Here is a 24,808-nt window from a genome sequence, read left to right on the forward strand (position 1 = left end):
ATCCTTAGGCTGGGAGTGGTGGCTCTTGCCTATACTCCCAGTGCTTTGGGAGGCCAAGGTGGGAGGCTTGCTTCAGTCTAGGAGTTCAAGACCAGCCTGGGCAACATAGCAATATTCTTTCTCTACAAAAAATTAAATCAGTAGGGCATGGTAGTGCGTGCCTGTGGTCCCAGCTCAGGAGGCTGAGGCAGGAGGATCACTTGAGCCCAGGGGTTTGAGGCTGCAGTGACCTATGACTGCACCACTGCTCTCCAATCTGGGTGACAAAAAGAGACTGTGTTTCAAAAAAAAGAGAAAAAGAAAAAGAGGCCGGGCACAGTGGCTCACGCTTGTAATCCCAGCACTTTGGGAGGCCGAGGCGGGTGGATCACGAGGTCAGGAGATAGAGACCATCCTAGCTAACATGGTGAAACCCCGTCTCTACTAAAAACACAAAAAAATATCCGGGCGTGGTGGCAGGCGCCTGTAGTCCCAGCTACTCGGGAGGCTGAGGCAAGAGAATGGTGTGAATCCAGGAGGCAGAGCTTGCAGTGAGCTGAGATCACGCCACTGCACTCCAGCCTGGGCAAAAGAGTGAGACTCAGTCTCAAAAAAAAAAAAAAAAAAAAAAAAAAAAGATTGTTAGACACCTGTTGAGCATAGCCAGGACATTGATGGAGGACTAAGGAAGCCTTCCTCACCTCTGAGGCAGCCCGTCCTGGGTTGGGTCTGGCCAGTGACTGATGCAGAACTTTCTTCATCCCAGGGGATGCCTAAAGGAAGGGCACACATGGAGAGCAGACACCATGGCACTGAAGTCAAGGGGCTCGGCCCAGGCCACGTGGCGAGGGAGGGACAGAAGAAAGAGCCAAGCCATTCTCTCAGTTAATAAGAGTTGAATGAAACTAGGTTCAGTGACTCATGCCTGTAATCCCAGCACTTTGGGAGACCAAGGCAGGTGGATTGCTTGAGGTTAGGAGTTTGAGACCAGTCTGGGCAACATAGTGAAACCCCATATCTCAGAAAGAAAGAAGAAAGAAAGAAAGAAAGAAAGAAAGAAAGAAAGAAAGAAAGAAAGAAAGAAAGAAGGAAAGAAAGAAAGAGAAAGAAGAAATAAATAAATAAATAAATAAATAAATAAATAAATAAGCTAGCCAGGCTTGGTGGCTCACACCTGTAATCCCAGCACTTTGGGAGGCCAAGGCAGGTGGATTGCTTGAGGTCAGGAGTTTGAGACCAGTCTGGCAACATAGTGAACCCCATATCTCAGAAAGAAAGAAGAAAGAAAGGAAGGAAGGAAGGAAGGAAGGAAGGAAGGAAGGAAGGAAGGGAAGGAAGGAAGGAAGGAAGGAAGGAAGGAGGGAAGGAAAGAAAGAAAGAAAGAGAAAGAGAAAGAAAGAAAAGAAGAAGAAAGAAAGAAGAAAGAAAGAAAAAGAAAGAAAGAAAGAAAGAAAGAAATTAGCTAGCCAGGCTCGGTGGCTCACACCTGTAATCCCAGCATTTTGGGAGGCTGAGGCCAGCGGATCACGAGGTCAAGAGATCGAAACCATCCTGCCCAACATGGTGAAACCCCATCTCTACTAAAAATACAAAAATTAGCCGGGCATGGTGGCACTCGCCTGTAATCCCAGCTACTTGGGAGGCTGAGGCAGGAGAATCACTTGAACCTGGGAGATGGAGGTTGCAGTGAGCCAAGATCATGTCACTGCACTCCAGCCTGGCGACAGAGCAGGACTCCATCTTAAAAAAAAAAAAAAAAAAATTAGCTAGGTGTGGTGGGTGGCCTGTGCTTGTAGTCCCAGCTACTTGGAAGGCTGAGGCAGGAGGTTGGCTTGAGCCCTGGAGGTGGAGGCTGGAGTGAGCTATGATCTCACCATTGCACACCAGCCCGGGCAACAGAGTGAGATTCTGTCTGAGAAAAACGCCAGGTGCAGTGGCTCATGCCTGTAATCCCAGCACTTTGGGAGGCCAAGGCAGGCAGAAGTCCCGAGTTGGAGACCAGCCTGGCCAACATGGTGAAACCCTGTGTCTACTAAAAATACAAAAATGAGCCGGGCGTGGTGGCGTGCACCTGTAATCCCAGCTACTTGGAAAGCTGAGGAAGGAGAATTTCTTGAACCTGGGAGATGGAGGTTGCAGTGAGCCGAGATCGCGCCACTGCGCCCCAGCCTGGGCGACAGAGCGAGAATAAAGGCACTGAATGAGGCCTCTTTTGAGCTAGGTTCTGGGGTGAACAACGCTATGAACACAGCAGTGACAAGAACGACCCAAGGCCCTGCCTTACAGGGCTTAGTCCGATGTGGGTAGACAGCCCCATCCTCAGACAGTGACAGCCCCGACCGGTCAGGGCTGTGGGGCCCAGGCTGAGTGGCTGGGGCTGTGTTGGGGAAGGGGGTGCTATTGCGCAGGCGCTGCGGGAGGCAACTGGTGCTCAAGCACCTCGGATTCCCGCTCATACAGCCGGCGGGATCATGTGGCAGTCAGGTGGCGGCCACTATCTAGCCCAACGGTGAGTGCAAAGCCACCTGGACTGGGGTGTGGGCCCAGAACTTTCCCAGAGCTTTCTGGGCCCTCAGATCACCCTCAGACCCTTCCCCCAGCCCTCAGGCCCCTCCCACCCTGTCCTTCTCTTCCGCGGCCCTCAGACCACACCCCTGCCCGCCCCTTTAGCAAACCCTGTCCCCATTCCACTGACCCCTTCCGCAGCCCGAGACACTGTCCTCAGAGCCCCATTTCCCAGCCTGTAGCCCCCACCCCCAACACACAGACACTTCCCTAGTCCTTAGTCCACGCGTCCCACCCGCAGACCCTCACACAGTCGGCAGATCCTGCCATCAGCACCCTCTCCTCCTTCAGAGCGCGCCTGCTGCCCTCAGACCCCATCCACCCCACGGACCCCACAGACGCTGTCCCCAGAGCCTCCCCAAGACCTGTCTCACCTCCTCGCAGATCCTAAACCACAGGCCCCTCTTCCTCCCACCGCAGCCTTCAGAGCCTCCTCCTGAGCCCTCCGACTCCTTTCCCAAGCTCGGATCCTATCCTCGCAGCCCTTCTGCCACCCTGGCACGCCCGATCCCAGCCCTAAGCCCCCTCCCAGCCTCCCGATTGCCTTAGATCCCCCTCAGCTCTCAGCCTCCCTGCGATCCCAGACCTTCTGGTGTGTCTCCCTCCCAAAGCCACCCGCTTTTCTCATTCAGCCACCTCCCTTCCCATCAGACCCCTCCTAAATCCCCTTCCAGTCGAGACTGCGCCCCCAGGACCCCCAGCCAGCTCTGTCTTCATTGTTTTGTTGTCCCCAAAGTTCCAGTCCTTCACATCCCCCTTCCCTGATGAGACCCCCTATCGGATCCCTGCCCAGGAGCCGACTGAGCCGCAGCCCACAGATGCCCTCGCCGCCCTTTCACTTCCCAGTGGAGCTGGGCTCCAAGAGGGATCTAGACACCCAAGTGGGCCGTCTGCACCACCTGGCTGTGGCTGGGGGCCCAGGATGGGGCCCAGCCAGGCTCCTGCGGAGAGGTGAGGGCCTGGCTGCGGGTACATCTGTGGGGACAGGATCAAGGAGCTGTATGGAGGGTGTGGCTTCAGTTGGCCAGTCAGCAGTGGTACCAAACACCGTGTCCCGAGCTCTGTGGTCCCTGATGGGGCTTTAAGGGTGAACATGACCCTTGGACCATTGGGAATGAAATGCAGTGGGATGAAGATGAGACACTAGACAGTATGGCCTTTCAGGTGGAGGATGCTTGAGTCTTACAGTATAAGAGTCAGCCAAGCAAAAAAGGTGAAAAGAAGTGGGGAGAGATGGTGGGGTGCAATGGCGCATGCCTGTAATCCCAGCACTTTGGGAGGCCGAGGTGGGCGGATCACTTGAGGTCAGGAGTTTGAGACCAGCCTAGCCATCATGGTGAAACCTCGTCTCTACTAAAAATACAAAAATCAGCCAGGCATGGTGGCGTGTGCCTGTAATCCCAACTACTTGGGAGGCTGAGGCAGGTGAATCATTTGAACCCAGAAGGCAGAGGTTGCAGTGAGCTGAGATTGTGCCACTGCACTCCAGCCTAGGCAACAGAGCGAGACTCCATCTCAAAAGAAAAAAAAAAAAAAAAGAAGTGGGGAGTGATGGAAGAGGCTGTGCAAATGCTCTGAAGTCAAAAGAACTGCCCATGTATGAGTAGCAGCAGGACTTGGAGAGACCTGAGGCTGAAGAGGCCACAAGTCCACACAGTTAAGGGCCTCTTAAGGAGTGTGAGTTTTGTTGGATTTTGTGTATGTGATAGGAAACTATTGGCATGGTAAGCAGGAAATTAACATTATAATTAACATTAAATTAGGCTGGGCAACCTGTTCCACATGGCTCACACCTATAATCCCAGCACTTTGGGAGGCCGAGACAGGAGGATTGCTTGAGTCCTGGAGTTTGAGACCTGCCTGGGCAACATAGCAAGACCCTATCTCTATTTTAAAAAAATTACCTGGGAGTGGTGGCATCATATGCCTGTAGTCCCAGCTACTTGGGAGGCTGAGCAGGGAGGATTGCTTGAGCCCAAGAGGTGGAGGCTGCACTGAGCCTTGATCAGGCCACTGCACTCCAGCCTGGGCAACAGAGTGAGACCCTGTCTCAAAACAAAAACCCATTAAATTAACAATGTACAATTTCTGTTTTGATTTTTGTAAAGTTGATTGTGTTTCAGGCCACTTTCTGAACTTGCTTACTAGTTTTAATTGTTTGTTTTTTTGTTTTGAGACAGAGTTTCACTCTTATTACCCAGGCTGGAGTGCAATGGTGCAATCTCTGCTCACTGCAACCTCTGCCTCCCAGATTCAAGTGATTTGCCTGTCCCAGCCTCCTGAGTAGCTGGGATTACAGGCGCATACCACTACATCTGGCTAGTTTTTTGAATTTTCAGTAGAGAAGGGGTTTCAAACTCTTGACCTCAGGTGATCCACCTGCCTCAGCCTCCCAAAGTGTTGGGAATACAGGGATGAGCCACCACGCCCAGCCAATAAATTTTCTTATGTTGAATCATCCTTACTTTATGCGGATAAATCTATTTTATTTTATTTAAAGTTTTTGCATATATATGCAATTGATATATAATCTTACTTTCTGTTTCTGGAAATTCATCTGGTTTTGGAATTAAGGTCCTGCTAGCCTCATAAAATGAGCCTTGCCTTCTTTTTCTATTTTTCTTTTCTTTGGAACAACTCATATAAGATTATCTTGTCCTTAAAAGTGATTTGTGTTTTAAGAAGAGACCTTGGGCTGGGTGCTGTGGAGTGTGCTGTAATCCTAGCTGCTCAGGAGGCTGAGGTGGGAGGATCACTTCAGCCCAGGAGGTCGAGGCTGCAGTGAGCTGCGATCGCACCACTGTACTCCAGCCTGGGTGACACAGTGAGACCCGGTCTTTATTTTATTTTATTTATTTATTTTTGAGACGGAGTTTCACTTTTGTTGCCCATGCTGGAGTGCAATGGCACGATCTCCATTTACCGCAACCTCGGCCTCCTGAGTTCAAGTGATTCTCCTGCTTCAGCCTCCCAAGTAGCTGGGATTACAGGCATGTGCCACCAGACCTGCCTAATTTTTGTAGTTTTAGTAGAGACGAGGTTTCTCCATGTTGGTCAGGCTGGTCTTGAACTCCTGACCTCAGGTGATCTGCCCACCTCGGCCTCCCAAAGTGCTGGGATTACAGATGTGAGCCACCATGCCTGGCAAGACTCTGCCTTTTAAAAAAAAAAAAAAAAAAAAAAAAAAAAAAAAAAAGGCCAGGCACAGTGGCTCACGCCTGTAATCCCAACACTTTGGGAAGCCAAGGCGGGCAGATCACTGGAGGTCAGGAGTTCAAGACCAGCCTGGCCAACATGGCAAAACCCCTACTCTACTAAAATAAAAAATAAAAATAAAAAAAAATTAGCCTGGCATAGTGGCACATGCCTGTAATCCCAGCTACTTGGGAGTCTGAGGCAGGAGAATCACTGGAACCTGGGAGGCAGAGGTTGCAATGAGCCAGGATTGCGCCATTGCACTCCAGCCTGGGCAACAGGTTGAGACTCTGTCTCAAAAAAAAAAAAAAAAAAAAAAAGCCTCTGTGGGGCAGGATGAGTGCAGAAAGGCAGTTAAGATGCTGTTGTAAAAGATAGTGGGCTAATGAGTCAAATGCAAGGCCACAAATCTGGTACTCAGAGATTCCTGAAGGTCCACATTTGGAGGGGTTTTGTGGCAGAGACCACGCTGGGTTGGGCCCAGTGCATGAATAATTAGCCATGTCGGCCAAGGACACAGGAGTGCAAGGACAAGGATACCATGCATTTGCCCTACCTGGGGTAGGGGCTGGAGGAAGAGGAACTGGGGAATGACCAGTTTGGAGACCCAGGGCTTGGGGCTGGGGTGAGTGGTTGGGAGGGGGAGCTGAGCAGGAAGATGGTTGAGGAGGGGATTGGCAGAGGCCTGGAGGTATGGGCATGGAAGAGGTTGCCACCTGGATTGAGCCCTTAAACACAGGCTTCAAAAATAAAATTGAGACCACGCATGGTGGCTCATGCCTGTAATAGCAGTACTTTGGGAAACTGAGGTGTGTAATCTCAGTACTTTGGGAAGCCAAGGTGGGAGAAATGCTTGAGCCCAGGAGTCCAAGACCAGCCTGGGCAATATAGTGAGACCCCATCTCTACAAAAAATTAAAAATTAAAATAAATAAAATTTGAGAGATCTCCTGATAAAATCTAGAGTTTGCTTTACTTGAAGAGTTGAGTGCTGGCCTCATGGGACCTGTGTGTACCACACTGAGTCACAGCTGGGTGGAGTCTGCCTGTCCCAGCCAGTGCGCAAGGCTCCTGGAAGTCAAAGTCCCCTGAAGTCCACTTCCTCCTGGCCCCTGGGGACCTTTGTGTGGTTTTGATCCCCCTGGGTTGGGGGATAGATGTTTGCACAGCAGGCAGATGTCACCCCTTGTTTCAACTCTGTGGACTTAATGATTTTGGGAGCACTATGTTGAGGTGGATTTTGAGGCATGGTCCTCAGCAGCTGGAAGGCAGGGGTTCCAGGACACAGGGATGGAACCTGGGGTCCATAGTCATCCAGTCATGAAGGGGCTGTGGAGGATGGGAATTGGCAAGGGTGTTTGCCTAGCGGCCCTCAGGCCTCCAACCCAGGAGTATGGGCCAGGGGCGTCCTAAGCCTGCCCACCCCTTAGGTGTCCAGGTGGGCAGGGAGAACTCCATGGGGGAGACAGCGCTATTCCTCTCAGTGCTGCTGGGCCACGGCTCTGCCATGCAGTTCCTGCTGGCCTTTGGTGCCAAGCCCAACCAGTGGCTGGCCAGCCAGTGATGCCCCCCCATCCCAGGCTAGGGCTCTCTTCCCCTGAGGCATCTCTCCCTCGTGACGCCTCTTCCATTCCCTGGTGACCCTCCTGTCCCCCCAGTTACCCTCTTTGTTCTCTCAGTTAACCCCTTCTCATTCCCCAGTGACTGTTCCCATTCTCCCAGTGCCTCCATGCTCGCAGTGATCCTTGTTCCCTAAAGACCCCATCCTGTCCTCACGTGACCCCTCCCATCCTCATATTCACCTCCCATGACATGGTGACTCCTCCCATCCCCCAGGGCCCCCATCCTGCCCCTTTTTGTCCCTGTTCAGTCCCTTCCCTAATCGACTCCCACCTGCATTGTTCTGCTCTAGCCGCTGCCTGCATGGCAGCACCCCCGTGCACACAGGCGCCTTCTGTTGATGGTGCCCCTGCTGCAGGCAGGGGGTGACTTGCGACTGCATGACCAGCGGGGTCGCACACCACAAGACTGGGCTGAGCAGGGTGGGGCCAAGCAGAACTGGGAGGTGAGCAGTGGCCCTGGTGGGAGTGAGGGATCAGGGCCGGCACCCATCGGGCCTCACCCCACGTGCCCTCCTCCAGTTGCTGGAGCTGTTGCAGCTCTGTCGGGCCCACATGTCAGCGTCAGTGCATGACGGTCAGTTGCCACCCATGGCATCTCTGGACCAGTTGCAAGCCAGATTTGGGAACAGCCCGCCTGGCTCCCTGTCCTCCCTGAGGCTGATGCAGGCAGACAGGTAACCGTCCACATCCTGAAGCCTACCCACCCGCCATTCCCGGCCACCCCAGACTTACCCTCGGCCTGTCCCCACCCCAGGACGCTGAGGCTAGTCCAGATCAGCAGAGCCTCCCAAGTCCCGGCCTTGGGCTTTGGTCAGGTAAGCAGGAGCGGTTGTGGGAGTGGGAACCACCCCTGTCTTCTTCGTGCCTCATGATCCTGCCTGTCCCCAGCTGAGTAGCCTGTGGCCACCAGGGCTGGTAATGGACATCCCCCTCGTGGACCCCAAGGAGCTGCTGGCAGCCCAGGGAGAGCCTGACTGCACCTATGAGAGCAGCTCCCCACCCTCATGGCCAAGTGAGAGCCCGGCTGTTTCCTTGTCAGCTCTCCTGCTCCCCTCCCAGGGAAAGCCCCCTCGTCTCAGGCCTGTACTGCCCCGCCCCCATTCTCCAGCCTCCTGTGGATGGGTCACACCGTGACCGTGCAGCAGCTGAAGGCCCCTGGAACCCAGACAGATGTGCTGCTGGCTGACCTTCAGCACCGCAGGTACCTGTGCCAGCCCCCAGCCCAGCCTCCTGTTGGCCCTCCCACGGAAGACAAGGGTGTGTGGCCATAGTCATGGCCAGAGTCTTCACTTCTGGGCCAGCACCCGGCATGGAGCCCTCCTGCTGAGGCGATCCCCCCACTGGAAAGTGGGTGGCTACCAGTTCTGTGTGCAGTGCCCTGTAGGCCTGAGAGGAGGTGGGAGTGGGGAGGGCACCAGGATGAGGTAGGCGGTGGGTGCTGGCCCTCCCACTGCTGGGCTGCGTGACCTGGGGTCAGTCTTTCCTCTGTCCGATGGCAGGTGCAGATCGCCTGCCCTGGCATGTGGTGGGCAGTCTGGGCCCAGGAGCATCTCCTGTGTGGCTGGGGCCTGCTGGTGAGTGGCCTGCTGTCCTCCTGCCCAGCATGCTGCACCACCCTGGCCTGTTGCTGCTGATGGCACTGAGTCCCTCTGCAGAGCTGTCGGGGCTGTGCCTTCTCTTTGAGCCTGTGTGGCTGGGCTCCCTGCAGGGGGTGCTGCACCTGTGGAGACCAAGTGAGGAGGCACCCAGGACTGTGCCAGGCCTGACGCCCAGCCCCCTGCTGCTGCAGGTGCTAAAGGCCCTGCTGTTCCTGCAGGCCCACTGGCGAGCTCACAGCGGCTTCACCTCCCACGCTGTGTAGCTGGTGCAGCCAGGCCTGGCTAAAGTGGGCCACCTGGAGCACGGGCACCTCCTGTGTCAGCGCTGGCTGCGGCCCAGGTGAGTGCCTGCCCCGCCTGCTGCCCCTTGACTAGGGCCTGCACGCTCCCCTCCTCCCCATTCTCCAGCCTCCGTGGCCATGGGCAGTGGTGTCCTGTAGGCCCCAGGGAGGAGGTGGGGGTGGAGAGGGGCACTGTGAGTGGCATAGGAGCTGGGTGCTGGCCCTACCACTGCTGGGCTGTGTGACCTGGAGTCTCAGTTTTCCTCTGTCTGGTGGTGGGTGCAGGTCCCTGTCCAGCAGCCGTCGACTCACCAGGTCCCTTGGGCTCCACAGGCGGCAGAAGGGCTACCCCTGGGGAGGCCCAGGCCCAGGGCTTCCCCCGCCCCCTGAACTATACCCATGGCTGCCACTTGAGCTGATCTGTGGTGACATGCCCACCACCACCTCAGACCTCTACAGCTTCTGCATCCTGGCCCAGGAGGTCTTCCCTGGTGAGTGAGTGAGTGGCTGCGCCCTACCCCATGAAGGCACCCTCCCGCTTGGGTCCCTAACTGTGCTTCCTGGCAGGAGAGCTGCCCTGGGCTGGGAGAGGGGGACCTGAGGTGAAGGCCAAGCTGGAGGCAGGGGAGAGCCCGGCCCTGGACCCCCAGGTGCCAGCACCCTACCAGGCCCTGATTTGAGCTGGGCTAGGCCTAGCACCTACTGACTGCTGGGGCGGCCTGCAGAGTACCCGATACCTACTGCGGGAGGCCACAGCCCAGGTACAGGGCAGGTCAGCAGGGGGTAGGTGGTGGCCATGGGACCTCAGGCAGGCCCATGTCCCCACACCCAGCCTCCGGTTCACAGGACATGGCTCCTGAGGTGAGCTTCCCGATGGAGTGGACCATGCTGTCCCCTGCACCCCAGGGTTCCCCACCAAGTTAGAGGGCAAGGAAGGGATGCTGGCGGGTGCTGGGCACAGCTTAGCTGTGTCCCCCATCTGAACAACTGGTCTGTCCCCACAGAGAAACTGTACTGTGAAGTGGCTCATAGAGCCAAGACCACACCCAGGCGTGTGCCCCCTGTAATGTCCCCAGGCCCCATCCCATCCCAGGTAGGAGCCAGGACAGGGCTGTGGGGGACCAAGGGAGCTGTGGGACACCTCAGCAACCCGTGCCAGCTCTCTGCCATTCTTCTCTGCAGGCCTGAGACTCCTGAGGTCACAGGCCACAGCAGGATCCCAAGGGGTGCAGCCTGGAGCTTGGGTAGCAGCTTGACTCTAGGCATCAGCTCTGGGCCCAGCCCAGGCCACAGCCCCACAGCCAGGGTCAGCCTGCACCGCTGCCTGGAGCCCAGCTCAACAGTACAGATACCCCCAGAGCCCTGCACGACTGTCCCATTGCTAACCTGTGACCCCCTCCGCCCGCCCTCCAGGAGTCACCAACTCCAAGTTCCCTGGCTGCCTCTCCTTTGACCAGGGAACTTTAAGGTCGCCCAACTGTCCCCTCATTCACCTATGACCCTTAACCAACCCTGCTTCCCCCAGGGCCCTTCCCTGCACTCCAACTCCAGCCTCTAGGACTCAGCCTCCCTGCTGGGGACCCAGAGCTCTGTGGAGCAGTTTGAGGAAGCTCTCAGCCGAGATTCCAGCCCTGCAGGGGCTGCTGCAGCACACACACAGGGTTACTCTGCTGGAGCCCCAGCCCTGTGAGCCCATCCCCAGCCTGCTGACCCACAGGGAGGCTTCCCACACACTGGGAGGCTGCTGGCAGGGAAGGCCATGAGGGCAGGCTAAGCAGAGGACCCCGAGCCCAGCCTGTGCCCCATCCGCCCTCCCAGGCCCGCTGGAGCGCCATGGCTACCTGGTGGCAGCTCCAGTCTTCTCTCCTGCAGGCACCCGGTATTGAGCTGACTAGAGGAGGTCTCTTTTCCAGCCTGCAGAAGTGAGACCTGAGGCCTTGGATGGGAGGACCCCAGGTAACTCTAGGTCTTTATCCCTGAAGTAGCCCTAGGTCTACCTGTGCCTCACTGCTCCCCAGGATGGACCTGCTGGAGGAGATCATAGCAGAGCTACAAAAAGGATGTCAGCTTGGAGCAAAGCCCAGCCTGAGCCCCACTCCTGACCTAGACTCCCAGGGTGCCCATGGTTCCCTCTCGCAGATACCACCTCTCAGAGGCTCCCAGCAGTAACTCCTGCCTTGGTGCCTCCCCAAAAGGAAACAGAATGATAAACTGCCCCCTCTGTCTGTCTTCACTCACTGAGTTTGGCCCCAGCACTTCAGCAGCCACATTTTCACCATTTTATTCATTAATGTTGTCAGGTGGTTTAGTGGGGCATGTGGGGAAAGAAGGGTAGGAGTTGTCCCCCCATCCCCGTGCACAGGTCAGGACATGCTGGGGGCTCCTGGAGGGAGAGGAGGATGGGGTCAGCCTAGCCCCCCCAACCCCAGATTTGTGCGAGGGCCCCCAGGATTGAGGGTGGGGGGGGGATGGGCGGACCCTTCAGTTCAGGGTAGGGAAGCTGAGATTACAGGTTAGGGACCCATATCAGAAGCAAGTTACAAAGTTAGAAACCTGGGGTAGTGGTCGGGGTTCCAGAAAATACAAAACAAGGGATTTGGTTGGGCCAAGATCCAGTGAGAGTGAAGGGAAGGAAGGACGGCCCCTCCCAGCTGGTGCTCAGCAGTAGCTTCGGGTCTGGCCCTCAGAGTGGAGGGACCAGCTGGGAGTGGGGTAAGGGGGTGGGGGACCAGCCCCCTCCCCTCTTTGCCCTCCATTTCTGTACAAGGACCCTCGGTGGAGCTCGCCCCCCCTTCCGTAGGCTGGCGGGGCTGCCCTGTAGAGCAGGAGAGGCTCAGGGGGGCCCCAGGGACCCGGCACCCTATGAGGGGTACGGGGGCCCCAGGGTGCCCGTTGTTTCTGGGGAAGGCGGGGGACTGGGGGACCGGGATCTGAACGGCTTCGGGGGTGGGCAGGAGGGGAAGAGGAGGAGGAAGAGGCAGGTGAGGGACCCCTGGGCCCTAGGGCTAGGTTGACATAGAGGGGCTCAGGCGGTGTGGGGCGCCGAGCAGGGTGCTGGGGGGCTGAGTAGCCAAGGTGGTCAGGGGGAAAGCAGGAGGGAGCTGGCGGGTAGCTGAGCAGGAAGTCGGGGGACCTGTGGAGTGGGGGCGATTGGCCAAGCATGCCGTAGGAGGCATTGAGCCTGTCAGGGGGCATGGAGCGAAAGGGACTCCAGGAGCGGGTGGGGCCGGAATAGGGGGACCCCTCACTTGCCCCGATCTCATAGTACAGGTTCTCTCCCCTGTCGAGTGGTGCAGGGGGGCCCAGGGAGCTCCTCCAGACCGGGGCTGGGGAACTGGGCTGGAAGGATGGGGGGCCCAGGGGGTACAAGCCTGGCTTGGGGACCCCGAGGAAGGGTGGCAGGCACTCCCTGGGGGCTGGGGAGAAGAAGCCGGGGGTAGGAACCTGTGAGGGGACAGAACATGGGGACTGGGCTGCTGCCTCTGGCGCATCCCTGCCCCCACCACCTGCCCTGAGCTGGGCACTGACCTGGGCAGGGCCTCGGAGTCCCCTCCTTGAGGTCCCCATGGGCCGCTGGCTCCTCAGCAGACTCCCATCACTTTGTTGCCTTGGTAAGTAGGGTGGGGGTCCCGGGACCCAGGCACCCGGGTGGGCTAGGGAGTTGGGAGGTGGCCCACTCCCTGAGGTCCCCAGGGGCTCCCCGCCCACCTCCAGAGACAGCGAGCGGCGGAAGGGGGATTGGGGAGCAGGTGGGGTGCCCCCACACTCCTGCTGGCTCTGTTGCTCGGCTACCTGCTGAGCCCGCTCAGCCAGGGCCAGGGCCATGAGGCGTGCTGGGTTCTTAGGGGGCGGGGGTGGGGCACCCCCAGGGCGCAGGAGAGACAGGGGAGGGGGTGGCAATGGTGACTCCATATCAGGACCTATATAAATGAATGGAGAGGGGTTCAGCTGGGGCCAGGCCCTCAGAGTCAGTGACAGCAGGCGGGGACAGAGGTTGGGTAGGCCGAGGACTCACCGAGTGGGCCCTGGGCTCCCCGGAGCTTGCTGCACATCTCCTGCTGGCAGGCGTCAGTCAGCGGGGCCTCGGCTCCACGTAGCAGCAGGGGTATGAGATGGGGGCGCAGGCTCCGGCCGGGGCTGAGAGCTGGTGTTGGGGTGGCTGAGGCAGGTGCTCCCCCAGCCCCCAGCAGTTCTAGGACAGCAGGTGGCACTGATACAGCCAGGGGCTCTGAGATGTCTAGGGCAGCAGGCGAGGCGGGGCTGGTGGGCCCTCTGGGCGAGATGGCCTGGGGGGTCACCCTGGGTGGGAAGGCAGAGGCAGGGGCGGGGGGTGCTGGGCTGGCGGGAGGTGCGGGATCCCCTGGGGTGGGGCTGCTGCAGCGGAAGGTTAAGGGATCAAAGTCCAGCCCTCGGAGTCCCTCCAGGCAGCGGGGTGGGCTGAAGTCCAGCTCATCACCATCATCTAGCCAGGCTGAGGTACGGTGTGAGGGAGACCCAGAGAGTGCCCCCAGCCCAGCTGCTGAGGACTCAGAGGATGAAGAGGAGGACCCGGAGGAGGAGGACTCGGAGGAGGAGGACGAGGACAGGCTCTCGCAGGAGCCAGCAGGTGCTGGGCCCACAGGGAAAGCGTCGCTGCTGGAGTGGGGTCGCCGCAGCCTGTGCAGCCTCTGGAGGCCTGGAGGGGTGGAGTCAGTGAGACCATCCCTGAGAACAGGGCGCACAGCCCGACAGAAAGCTGGGGAAAGGACATGAAGAGGCACCTCCCGGAGAGGGCCACAGTAGCTGTGAAGCCAGGAAGAGCTGTTCAGATTGGCGGTGGAGACCATGAAGAGGACACTTCCGGCCCAAAGCACGAAGGCCCTGTGGCCGCCCCACAGGCTGTGAGCATGAGACCAACAGATTCACATACAGCTGCTGAGCCAGCAAGCAGGACAGCGCCTGGGCTCCTGGGTATGTGGGAGGGCAGTACCCCAGGAGTGTGAGGATGGTGCGCTGGCTCAGAAGAGCCCCCAGAGGCATGGCTGGGTGGGGTGGATAAGCAGCCCTCTGCAGAGGCCGGAGAGCAGCACCCAGCAGCGTGGCGGGCTGTGAGGTAGCGATGGGGAAAAAGCCAAGCTCCCCATACAGCACGGAATCCCTTTCTTATGATGCTCTTTAAATCAAGTTTCCAAAATGGCTAGAACTGAGCACACCTGTGTATGAGCAAACCCGGAAAGCAAGGGCAGGGTAGTCTGCAAATTGAAAGGATGCCTCCAGTGGGGAGGAACTCGAAGGGGAGAAGGAACGGGGCTGCTCTAGTTCTGGCTGGTGGGTTCATGGGTGTCCATAATATTATTTTAAAATGTTCAACAGGAATAATAAAGACTTTTAAAGGGTCCGTTATGGACCAATAAGTAAGTTAAGTTCAGCGTGTGATGAACCAAAGGTGATACTGTACCCAACTCATTGTACATAAAGGCCAGGTTAAATTTTTCAAAAGCCCCAGGGCCCTCAAATGTGAAGTACAAAATTTGGAGGCCAAACCAAGGCCCCAATTCCTCCCGCCTCCACTTGGGTAGAGGTAGTGCCCCCCACTTGCCCCCCTTGCTCACCAGCCCCGCTGGCCTGCGATGACAGAGACTCCTCGCTCTTGGCAGATCTCAGTGTGACGGTGTCAGGTCTGCTGCCTGCAGGAGAGGGAGAGGTAGGAGGGCACTCCAGCCACCATCGCTGCCCACCAGCTCATGGCCCAGCCTCTCACCTGAAGGCTGCGGTGGGGCACGGGTGCCCCCCAGCCAGGGCAGGGGCTTCTTTCGAGGGACACTGGGGCCCCGGCCCAGTGCAAAGAACGTCTTCCAGCTGCTGCCCCCTGGCTTCCGCTGTTTCTCCCCTCGCTCCCCTTTCCTCCTGCGGTTTGGGGGAGAAATGGGAGGCCGTCTGAGGAACCAGGCCTCCACCTGCCCCTTGCCGCCCCCAGCATCCCACTCACCTTTCCGCAGGTGAGGCCGGGGCCTTGGGAGTTGTGGGCTCCGTGGGCGTCCCCAGCCGGCCCTGAGTGCGTGCCTGGGCTTCCTCCAGCGTCAGCAGGCGGGTGGAGGGGCAGCTGCCCGCAAGGGACTTGGGCCTGGGGAGCAGGCAGCGGCCTGGGGAGTGTGGAAAGGGGGCAGCTGTCAGCTCTGGGGCCGCCCAAGGCCACAGGCAAAGCCAAGCGCCACAGCCCAAGCCCCGGCCCCGCAGCATGCCCACCCGGGCTGGCAAGGCAGGGGGCCGGGGCGGATCAGGCGGGAGCAGGCGGGCAGCAGGCAGGTGGGAGGAGGGCGGGGCGGGACGAGCTGATGAGGAGGCAGCTCCCGGCAGCCAGCGAGGGCAGCAGCTCTGGCTTCAGTTACCTCGGGCCAGAGGGCCCTCCGACGTGCTGAGTCCTGACTGGGCTGGGGTCCGGGGCAGGGCGGGGAGTCTAGGCGGGGCTGGGGCGGGGTCAAGTCTGGGGACCTCCCACCTCCTCCCAGGTGGACCCATGGCCCCAAGCGCCCCCAGGAGCTACAAGGGGTGAAGGAAGAGCGGCGTCCGGGCCAAGAGGTGGGAATCCTGAGCGGAGGAGCTGAAATGAGAAGGAGGGGGGCGCGGGGAGGGAGAGGCCGGGGCGGGGTCCTCAAGGAGCCGGGAGGGAGGCCCAGCTTCAGTGGGGTGGGGATGGGACTGGGAGCCCACCTGCCCTCCCCCTGCAGCCCTGACCATGGTGGGCAGTAGCCAGGACCTCAGGGGGTGGGAGGGCATACCTGCAGGGTCGAGGCCGGCGGAGGTGAAGGTGTCGCTGAACAGGACGTCCACATGGGTGAGCAGAAACTCCACCACCACCGACTGCACCCGAACTTCCCGGAACGCCGCCGCGCCACCCATTCCCACTGACTCCAGCTCCATGGACCTGGGTGGGAGGAGCGGGAGGGAGGCCAGGTGCCTTGAGCCCAGCCAGCAAGTTCTGGCAGGGCAATGAGGGGAGCCAGGGGAGGCAGTGACTGTCTATTCAACACCTCTGACCTCCTCAAACTGATCACGCCTCGCTGGGCTCTCAACCTTCCCCCATACCCGCCCCTCCTGCCTTCCCCATCTCAGTGTGGTTCTTCTTGTGGCTCAGGCCAAACACCTTGGGGTTGCCCTGGGCCCCCCTCTTTAACTCCCACAATCTGTCACCCCCTCCACTGCCCCCCATCTGGCCCAGCCTCCATCTCCCCCAGCCTGGACATCCAGAGCCTCCTTCCGGTCCCCACCCCGAAGTATGCTCCCACCTGCAGCCAGAGGGAGCCTGGGACCACATGAGTTCCATCAGGGCCCGCCTGGCTCAGAGCCCTGCCGTGGCTGCACCTCGCTCCAGGCAAGAGCAAAGTCCTCACTATGACCCATGACCTGTGAGTCACCCCTCTGTCTGGTCCCTGTCACCTCTCTGACCTCATCGTCTCCTCTCCCTCAACCCCTCACTCACTCAGCTCCAGCCACACCAGCCTCCCTGCGGCTCCTCCAACGCACCAGGCACCAGCCCAGGCCCAGATGTCTGCACCTGGCATTCCCTCAGCCTGTCACTCCCCACATGTGCACCTGGGGCCCTCCCTCATCCTCTGCAGGTCTTGACTCAAATGTTGCCTTCTTAGTGCAGTCTTCCTCACCTACTTTATTCAAAACTGTACACTCCCTTCTCTGTACCCCTGGCCTTTCTCGTTTATTTTTCTCCATGCATCTTACGTCCGTCCTCTGACATACCACCTGTTTTACTTGTTTATGTATCTGTGCCCCCAGGAGAATGTGAACTCCTGCAGGGGAGAGATCATGCCTGTCTCATTCACCGTCAAATCCTCCAGGCTTATTCTGCTGCTGGCCACAGAAGACCTGCCAAAGCCTCGCTTGCCACTCTCACTAAAAACTTCACACTGCCCTGACCCTGCACACCGCCCTTCCCTCCTCCTCAGCACTCATCACCATCAGACTTTACTCTGTATTTTTCCTATTGATGTTCATGGTCCATCTCCTCCATGAGAACATGAGTCCCAGAAGGACAGGGCCATGCTCAGTGCTGGGGAAGGGGCCGGGTCCATGGGAGGTATTTGATAGACATGTATTCAATGAATAAACAAAAGAAAAGCTGGGCGGGTTCCTGGGGTGGTTTTGGGGAAAGACCTGAGGGGCGAGCAGGTGAGCAAGCAGCTCACCGTAGCAGGTTGGGTGCCCAGACAATGGCCAGGTTGCGGGCATGCATGCTGGTGTTGGCACTGTGTCTCGCCATGCGGGCCAGGTGCCTCAGCAGGTACTCCAGGGTCCTGGGGGTGGGAGCAGAGGGGGACACCTGAGCCTCAACCCCCTTGGAATCCCACCAAGTCCCGCCCTGCCCCTCCTGGTTTACCTGTAATGTGGCGGGGGCAGCTGCTGGATGACATCGTGCACCCGCACCAGACGCTCCTCCTCCCTAGGCACTGACATGGCCTCCTGAGATGGTGGGCGGGTGTGATGAGGTCTGGGGCAGAGGCATCCCGGCCCCCTCCATCCCACCTGCTCCCTTACTCACACTGAACTTCCCATAGAGCTGGTAGGTGAGCAGAGGGTTCGGAAGCTCTCGGAAGTAGAGCTTGCAGAGGGAGGACACGCTGTGGATGTCCTGCAGGAAGGCAGGGCCAGACAGCTCCGGGATCCTCTCACTGTCAAACTCGTGCCTGAGACCACCGTGTCGAGGAGGAAGATCCAGGTCAGAGGGGCTCGCTCACCTGGCCGTGCTTCCCCTGCCCCTACCCCCAAGTGCCCACAGGTGGATGGAACCTTCTTCCCCAGGTCCTACACTGGGCTCTTCAGAGGCAGAACCTTACTGAACTCCCCAGCAAGCCTGTGTGGCAAAGAGAAGAGTGCCGCATTTACAGAGGAGGATGCTGAGGCTCAGACAGAGTTGCCTCTGCCTGCAGCTACCCAAGACTGTCTGACTCCAGAGCATGAGCAGCTCCTACCATGCAGCTGCCATTCTCCTGGCTGTAAGAGGGCACTGGAAAATGTGGACAAAATCCCAGCACCCTGCTACTTCCAGTTCTCTGGTGGGGCCCCACTGCCTGTGGTAAAATCTCCCACCCATTGCCACCTCCTGCCTCCCTCTTGGCTCCCCACTGCAGGCTTCAAGCACTCCCCTCTCAGCCTCCTGCAGGCCGAGATCTCGCCTGGCTCCTCCCCACCTCTAGACCCCGCCCTGGCTCAGAGCCCTCCTGCGGTTCCCCCTTCACTTATAGTAAAAGCCAAAACCCTAACGTGAAGGCTTTGCCTGCGCTGGCATGGGGACTCCTTGGCCATGGCCTCCTGTTGCTGTTCCCTTTGCCCTGCTGCTCCCTCTGCATGGCCTGCCCCTCCCCTCCTCCAGGCCCTCGCATGAGGTGGCTCTGCCCTTGCCATCCAAAACCGCAGGCCTCCCTCCTGGCTCCTCGTCGCCATCCTCCTTACCCCAATCTGTTTTCCTCCATAGTACCTGTCATCTTCTGGTGAACTCTATCCCTCCCCTGTTTGTCTCTTCCTCTAGCCCGTGGGTCCTGTGAGGGCAGGCGTTTCTGGCTGTCTCACTCACTGCTGCGTCCCCAGTGCCTAGAACAGTGCCTGGCACGTGGCAGGTGCTCGGTGAAGACAGAGTCCTCGCTTAGACTGCTAACTCTACTCTCAAGAGAGCTGTCCCTGACCCCAGCCTTGATCCTGCAACTCCTGACTCCTGGTAACTGTGTCCCCAGCACGCAGCACAGGGCTGGAGTGGAGGTGCTGGGTGAGTGCCTGTGGAAGGACGGGGTTGGCTGAGGGCCCTCACCGAAGCCTCTGGATGTTGGAAGACACGCCTGAGAGCCGGTAGATCCCATCCACCACCCCGTGGGCCTCAATGAACTCAGAGCAGCAGCGCAGCACCTGGGGCACTGGGAGAAAGCAAGGTCAGGGCTGGGTGGGCCGCAGCCCTTGTGTGATGGGTGGGGTGGGTGGGCCCGGGCCTCACCATCCTGGCCTGAGTTGCTGAGGTGCTCGCCAAGATCGCAGCCAAACACCCTCTGTCGCAGGATTCCCCGCTGCCGCAGCCGCTGCCGAGAAGGGCGGGAGCGCATAAAGGTGCGGAGCAGGCCGGCCAGCTTCCCACGAGGCCGTGGCACAGCTGTGGGGGCAAGGGGCAAGGGGCAAAGGGCAAAGGCAGGTCTTGTGGGGTCAGCATGGCCAGGAGCATGGCCAGGGGCCTGGCGGGGCAGGGGCAGGGGCAGGGACCTGACCGCCTGTTTCTATTACCTGAGGTCAGAGATGAGATACCCTGGGGAGCCGGGATGCCACATGGGGGGCCATCGGCATCTGCTAGGCGAAAAATGGGGTGGAAGGGATGAGTGGGAGGCAAAAGACGCAGGAGGCCCCACCCCTCCCCACCCCTCCCATCCATCCATGGCACTTACCCGCCTTCAGGCCCGGACCTGGCCGCTCCGTGAAGAGTTCCACACACTCACTGGGGAAGAACCCGACCTGAGGAAGGTCAGGGTCAGTGACTGGGCCACCCCAGTTGGCAGGTACCCCAGCCCCACCTGTCGGCACCCAGCTGGACTCACCTGGAAGCCTCGTTTGCCTCGCCACCAGCTCCGATCCTCCGTGGGCGGCATGTCAATCACCGAGACAATGTCTCCCACCTGGGCGTGGGTGGGAGGAGAAGGGTCAGAAGGAGCAGGAGGTGTGGGGAGCCCAGCTGGAATCTGCTTCCCCACAGCCTCACCTCAAAGGACAGCTCATCTGGCGCCTGGGCTGTGTACCGTTTGATCACGTGGGCGGCCGCCACTGCAGGGATATTGAGCGACGCCTCCTCACTGAGGAGCAGTCGCCGTCCGTGGTTGTCCAGCTGAAATGGAGGTGGGATGTGGCAAGGACAGGTCAGAAGATGGTGTTAGTACAGGCATACCAAGCTCCTCTGTGCCCCGTGAGGCCACTGCCTGTCCCCCCTCAAGAGCCCCTGTCACTCAGAGCTATTGGTCAAACACCTAGATTCCTGTTTGTAGGGATACAGCCCTGGCATCCTCTGGGGGTGGGGAAACCTCTAAGGCAAACCCCTTTATTTCCCCTCACATGTCCCAGGACTCTCCCACCCAAAGGCTTCCCCACCTGAAGGCTTCCCCATCCACCTCTGCACCTTCATCCTCCACAGCAGATACCACGTAGTTGCCATCTAAAAACCCTCTGTGTTGGGCATGGTGGCACACGCCTGTAATCCCAGCACTTTGGGAGGGTGAGGCTGGAGAATCGCTTGAGCCCAGGAATTTAAGACCAGCCTGGTCAACACAGCAAGACTCTGTCTCTACAAAACATTTTTTTTTTAATTAGCCAGAGGCCAGGCGCAGTGGCTCATGCCTATAATTCCAACACTTTAGGAGGCTAAGGTGGGCAGATCACCTGAGGTCAGGAGTTCGAGACCAGTCTGACCAACATGGAGAAACCCCATCTCTACTAAAAACACAAAATTAGCCAGGCGTGGTGACACATGCCTGTAATCCCAGCTACTCAGGAGGCTGAGGCAGGAGAATCACTTGAACCTGGGAGGCAGAGGTTGCAGTGAGCGAGATTGTGCCACTGCACTCCAGCCTGGGCAACAAGAGTGAAACTCCATCTCAAAAAAAAGAAAAAAAACCCTCTGGTTTAAGCCACTCATAGCCAGGTGTTCTGTGAGTTATAGCTGAACCCATTTCTAACTGATATACATTTAAATCCTTGTATCTTCACAGCTGAACACCTGCTAACACACACACGTGCACACACACACTCACACACATTCTCTCACAGGCATGCGCCCACACAGACACTAAAATATCAACGCCTCCTCCACTCTGGCTTTCTTTTCTATGCCCACACACACTCTGAGGCTGGTTCTCGCCCCTTAGACACCCCCTCACCCACTCTGAACTCCAAGCCCCCTGCCCAGGCCCACCTCCATCCAGGTGAGCACAGGCCCGCAGTTGAGGTTACTGTCCACCAGTCCTGACAGGGTCTCCAGGTACTGCAGCAGCAGTGGCACCAGCATCTGGGGGCAGGTTGTCAGGGTGGGCCTCTGTGAGTGGACATGAGAGAGCCCACTGCCCTCCCATACTGCCCTAGCTCGTCTCTGGGCTGAAGTTCATCCTGAATGCATATGGGTGCTGCTCAGCTGTTAGGTACTGAGATATGGGCATATGAATGAATAAATAGGCTGGGCCAAGCTCTTGAGTGCCCTGGTTGGTATGACCACGGTGACCCTCCCATGGGACCCCCTGGAACTCCCCATGATCCTAAAACTTAGTGAAGCTAAATGTAGCAGAAGCCTACTACGTTTCTAAGGCTTCTCCATTCATTCAGATTGGTTGGGACTTGGGCCATACCAGTATTTAAATACTTCTCTATCCTGCTGCCTTGATGATTTCACACACTGTGGATGAGGACACACTCATGAGGCAGGGGCTGAGACAACAAGCAGGTTACCTGGGCAGCCCTGGCACCCTCGGGGGGCGGGGGAAGCTCCGGAAGGCAGGAGAACCTCCGGTCAAATATGCACCGGTGGAGGTGGGCATCCAGGGAACGAAAATCATCGTAACTCCGGAGAACCGGCCAGGAACGGCCCTGTGGGAGCAGAGGGACAGAAGGGAGCAGGGGCCCCATGACACCGAGCTGAGGACTACAGTGGCCATTTTCTCAGGCTAGATGACAGGCGGGCTGGCCTCACCTGACAGGTCACCTGCACCCCGAACACCAGCTCATTCTCTCCAGAGAGGCTGGGCCCTTCACGATCTGGAGACAGCAGGAGCTGCAGAGGGAAAGCAAGGCCCAGGTGGACTTTTGTCCCAGTCCTGACCTCCTGGGGATGGCACTATCTAGGGACGGGTTTGTGTCTCCCTTCTGGACCTCCCCGAGGACAGGGCCTGGTGATGTGCTGGTCCCTGACACAGAGCAGATACCTAACAAAAGTTGTCGTTGAATGAATAAAAGAATAAATGGATGAATGAATGAGCAGCTCTCCCCATCTGCTATGGCTCCTGCAACTTTTGCTACTGACTGCTCAGATGCGTGCAGCAGCCAGTCACAGGGATAGGTTTCAGAAGCAAAGCACCTGATATTGTTGCAAGGTTGGGTAGGATATTGTCTTCCCTCCTGGGTGCAAATGCAAAGCCCCCATACCTGAATGTGGCCAAAGTCGACGTTCTCGTAGTGGAAATGGGCGCAGTCAGCCAGCCGCGGGAAGGGGCCTCGAGGAGCTGAGAGCCTGGGAGACAGGGGATGCGTCACCAGCAGCTCCTTGAGTCTCCCCAGCTCCTAGCTGAGCCCTTTCCTCCCTCACCCTTACCTCTTCCCAGGCTTCCCCTTCACACTGGGCCCCCCAGCGGTGGGTAGGGGCTGCACCGAGCCCTCCCCTGGGCCATCAAGGCTGTCAGTGCTGCGTGCCTGTAGAGCAGAGAGAAGAATCAGAGGGCCCCAGAGAGGGGAGCAAAGAGACAACGAGAGCATTGTTATCTGGCAGCGCGGGCCCAGAGCCCCGGGTGCTCCACACACCGCCCTGAGCATGAAGCAGGAGGGCAGGTCGGGGGAGGTGAGGGCTGGGCTGAGGACAAGACTGCTTCTTCGTGTGTGGTCTGGGGTGGGGGACTGGAGAAGCAGGGGCCAGACATGAGGCAGGGCAACAGGATGGAGAGCATGCTTATCCTATCTCTCCCTGCTGAAAACCCTTCCGTAGCCCCTGCAGAGTACAGTGGTCTCCTACCACTGTCTGGACAATCACAGCTCCCATCTCATCAGCCTTCCTGCTTCCAGCCTCTCCCCTCCTGCCAGCTTTTCCGCAATAGCCTGGATCGTTTTCAGAAAACACAAATCTGGCTCTGTTTCTCCATAGATCCTGGGCCTTCAATGACTCCCTGTTGTCTTCAAGATGAAGTCTGAATTCTCTGGTCTGATAATCGAGACTTCCCTGAGCTGATTTCTGTTTACCTCTCCAGTCCCATCTCTTCCCATTGCCCCCACTCTCAGAGCTCTTGAACTTCTAAGAGTCCAAAAAAAGCACCCTCTTCTCATTTCCTTCTAGGCCTTTGCAAAGGCTGTTCCCTTAGCCTGGAACACTCGCCCCACCTTTCCCTGGGCACATTCATCCTCACTCCCACCCCTCAGGTCCCAACTCACATGTGCCCTCCTCCAGGAAGTTCTCCCTGACCTTTCAGGCTGCGCCTGGCATCTCCTCTGGACTCTCTCCATCCCCTGAGGTTCCCCCATCCCAGGTTCCATGCCTCGACCTGAGCTTCTCCCTTCACAGCTCTGATCACTCTGAGATGGCACTGGTGGTGACAAGTTCATCTCTCTCATTGGACTGTGACCGGCCTCCCAGAAGGAGGGCCCCAGACTGAGCTCCCCAGCATAGAGCTGGGCATGGAGTTGGTGTTCAGGCAGGATTGTTCCTGATTCTTTTCTGGGTCCCCAGTGCCAGCCCAGTGGCGCAGCAGGGGCTGGGTAAAATCTGATGAATAAATTAACCAGCTGCCAGACAGATTCACCAGACTGGGCTGTAGCGTCTCCCTCCTCCATGTCCCTGCAACCCCGAGTCACCCTCAGGGTCTCACCCTCAGGGTCTGTACCCCTCCGGCCCATGAGGTTCCCCAAGGCAGGATGGGAGCTGACTCTCTCTGTGCCTGGAGCATGGGGCCTGCACAGAGGCGGTCTCAGTGAATGTCTGCTAAGTGAGGGAATGAATGGATGAATGAGCGGGAGCAGCATGGTGGGAGAGGGAAATGGTGGGGGAGGGGGATGAGGACAAGGAGATGGAGCAGACCCGAGGATCAAGGGAGGTACAGTGCTGGCCTGTTGGGGTGGAGTAAGGAGGGAGTGGCTGGAGAGATGAGGCAAAGGCTCAGACTGATGCGGGGCGAGGGGGATTGAGAGGAACCGGGATGGGGTGAAAATGAGGGAGAAGGAGAAGAAAAGGGTCAGGCTGGGGATGGAGCAGGTGGGGGGTGCGGCTCAGGAATGAGAAAGGGGCTGTGGGGAGGAGGAGGGGGCTCCGCCGGGGAGGGCTGAGGGCTGGCAGAAGGATGCCGAGGAAGGTGCTGGGATGGGGGCTGGGGAAAGACCCAGGAGCCTCAGGAGGCCACTGCAGGGGCCACTTGGGTGGCGCGGGTCCCTTCCTGGACCAGCCCCGCCTCCTCCCAGCCCGGGCCCTACGTCCCTGTCACCCCATACAGGGCGTGGAAGACGGGGATGCGCGCTGAGGGGGCGGGGTCGAGGTACGGGCTGGGACCCGGGATGGGGCCGCAGGACGGGAGGGACCACGGCTGAAGCACAGGCCGCGGGATCGGGCGGGGCCGGGGGCGGGGCGCGCGGGGCGGGGCTGCGCACGGACAGACTGACACCCGGACGGACAGGCTGACGGCCGCGTGGGACCCTCACCACCATGGTCGCGTAGCCTCCTCAGGCCCCGGCCGCGCTCGACCCCTCGCTCGCCGTTCTCGTCGCCGCTGCCGCCGCCATGGCGACACAAAGGGGAGGGCGCGAGCCGCGCGCGGGCGGCTGCAGACCCCGCCCCTAACGGCTGCCCGTGGCTCCGGCGCGCGCCCCAC

General features: G+C 58.7%; 1 protein-coding gene and 1 long non-coding RNA gene across 6 annotated transcripts; one reads left to right on the forward strand and one right to left on the reverse strand.

The window, feature by feature from the left end:
• Positions 1-2,380: 2,380 nt before the first annotated feature.
• On the forward strand, positions 2,381-11,454 carry LOC105738342. The gene is made up of 8 exons (XR_001114127.2): positions 2,381-2,488; positions 7,880-8,034; positions 8,469-9,298; positions 9,498-9,730; positions 10,244-10,332; positions 10,422-10,925; positions 11,112-11,161; positions 11,258-11,454. It is a non-coding gene; the product is annotated as an uncharacterized LOC105738342 (long non-coding RNA).
• A 41-nt stretch (positions 11,455-11,495) lies between these two features.
• ARHGAP33 (Rho GTPase activating protein 33) lies at positions 11,496-24,796 on the reverse strand. 5 transcript variants are annotated; one of them, XM_030820108.1, is made up of 22 exons: positions 24,639-24,796; positions 22,555-22,652; positions 22,389-22,473; positions 21,937-22,017; positions 21,696-21,833; positions 21,169-21,261; positions 19,966-20,088; positions 19,805-19,882; positions 19,655-19,721; positions 19,497-19,559; positions 19,216-19,368; positions 19,036-19,138; positions 17,773-17,917; positions 17,611-17,693; positions 17,420-17,527; positions 15,998-16,143; positions 15,208-15,361; positions 14,980-15,125; positions 14,831-14,905; positions 13,255-13,914; positions 12,768-13,159; positions 11,496-11,622 (listed from the first exon to the last, which is right to left on the reverse strand). In XM_030820108.1, exons 1-22 carry the CDS (start codon positions 24,642-24,644, stop codon positions 11,545-11,547), a joined length of 3,075 nt encoding a protein of 1,024 aa, XP_030675968.1. In that variant the 5' UTR covers positions 24,645-24,796; the 3' UTR covers positions 11,496-11,544. The 5 variants fall into 5 exon arrangements, with proteins under 5 accessions (XP_030675968.1, XP_030675967.1, XP_030675966.1 ...); XM_030820107.1 differs by having other exon boundaries at positions 11,505-12,683; positions 19,497-19,556; XM_030820106.1 differs by having other exon boundaries at positions 11,505-12,683.
• Positions 24,797-24,808: the final 12 nt, after the last annotated feature.

This window comes from Nomascus leucogenys, chromosome 10 (assembly GCF_006542625.1).
Source record: "Nomascus leucogenys isolate Asia chromosome 10, Asia_NLE_v1, whole genome shotgun sequence".
NCBI classification, from domain to species: Eukaryota; Metazoa; Chordata; class Mammalia; order Primates; family Hylobatidae; genus Nomascus; species Nomascus leucogenys.

What these genes read in the sequence shown, in the direction of transcription:
- ARHGAP33 (XM_030820104.1), bottom strand. An exon ending in TCGACTTTGGCCACATTCAG is followed by an intron (nt 22,018 to 22,388) that starts GTATGGGGGCTT and finishes TTCCCTCTGCAG; the next exon opens with CTCCTGCTGTCTCCAGATCG. An exon ending in GAGGCAAACGAGGCTTCCAG is followed by an intron (nt 19,722 to 19,804) that starts GTGAGTCCAGCT and finishes GACCTTCCTCAG; the next exon opens with GTCGGGTTCTTCCCCAGTGA.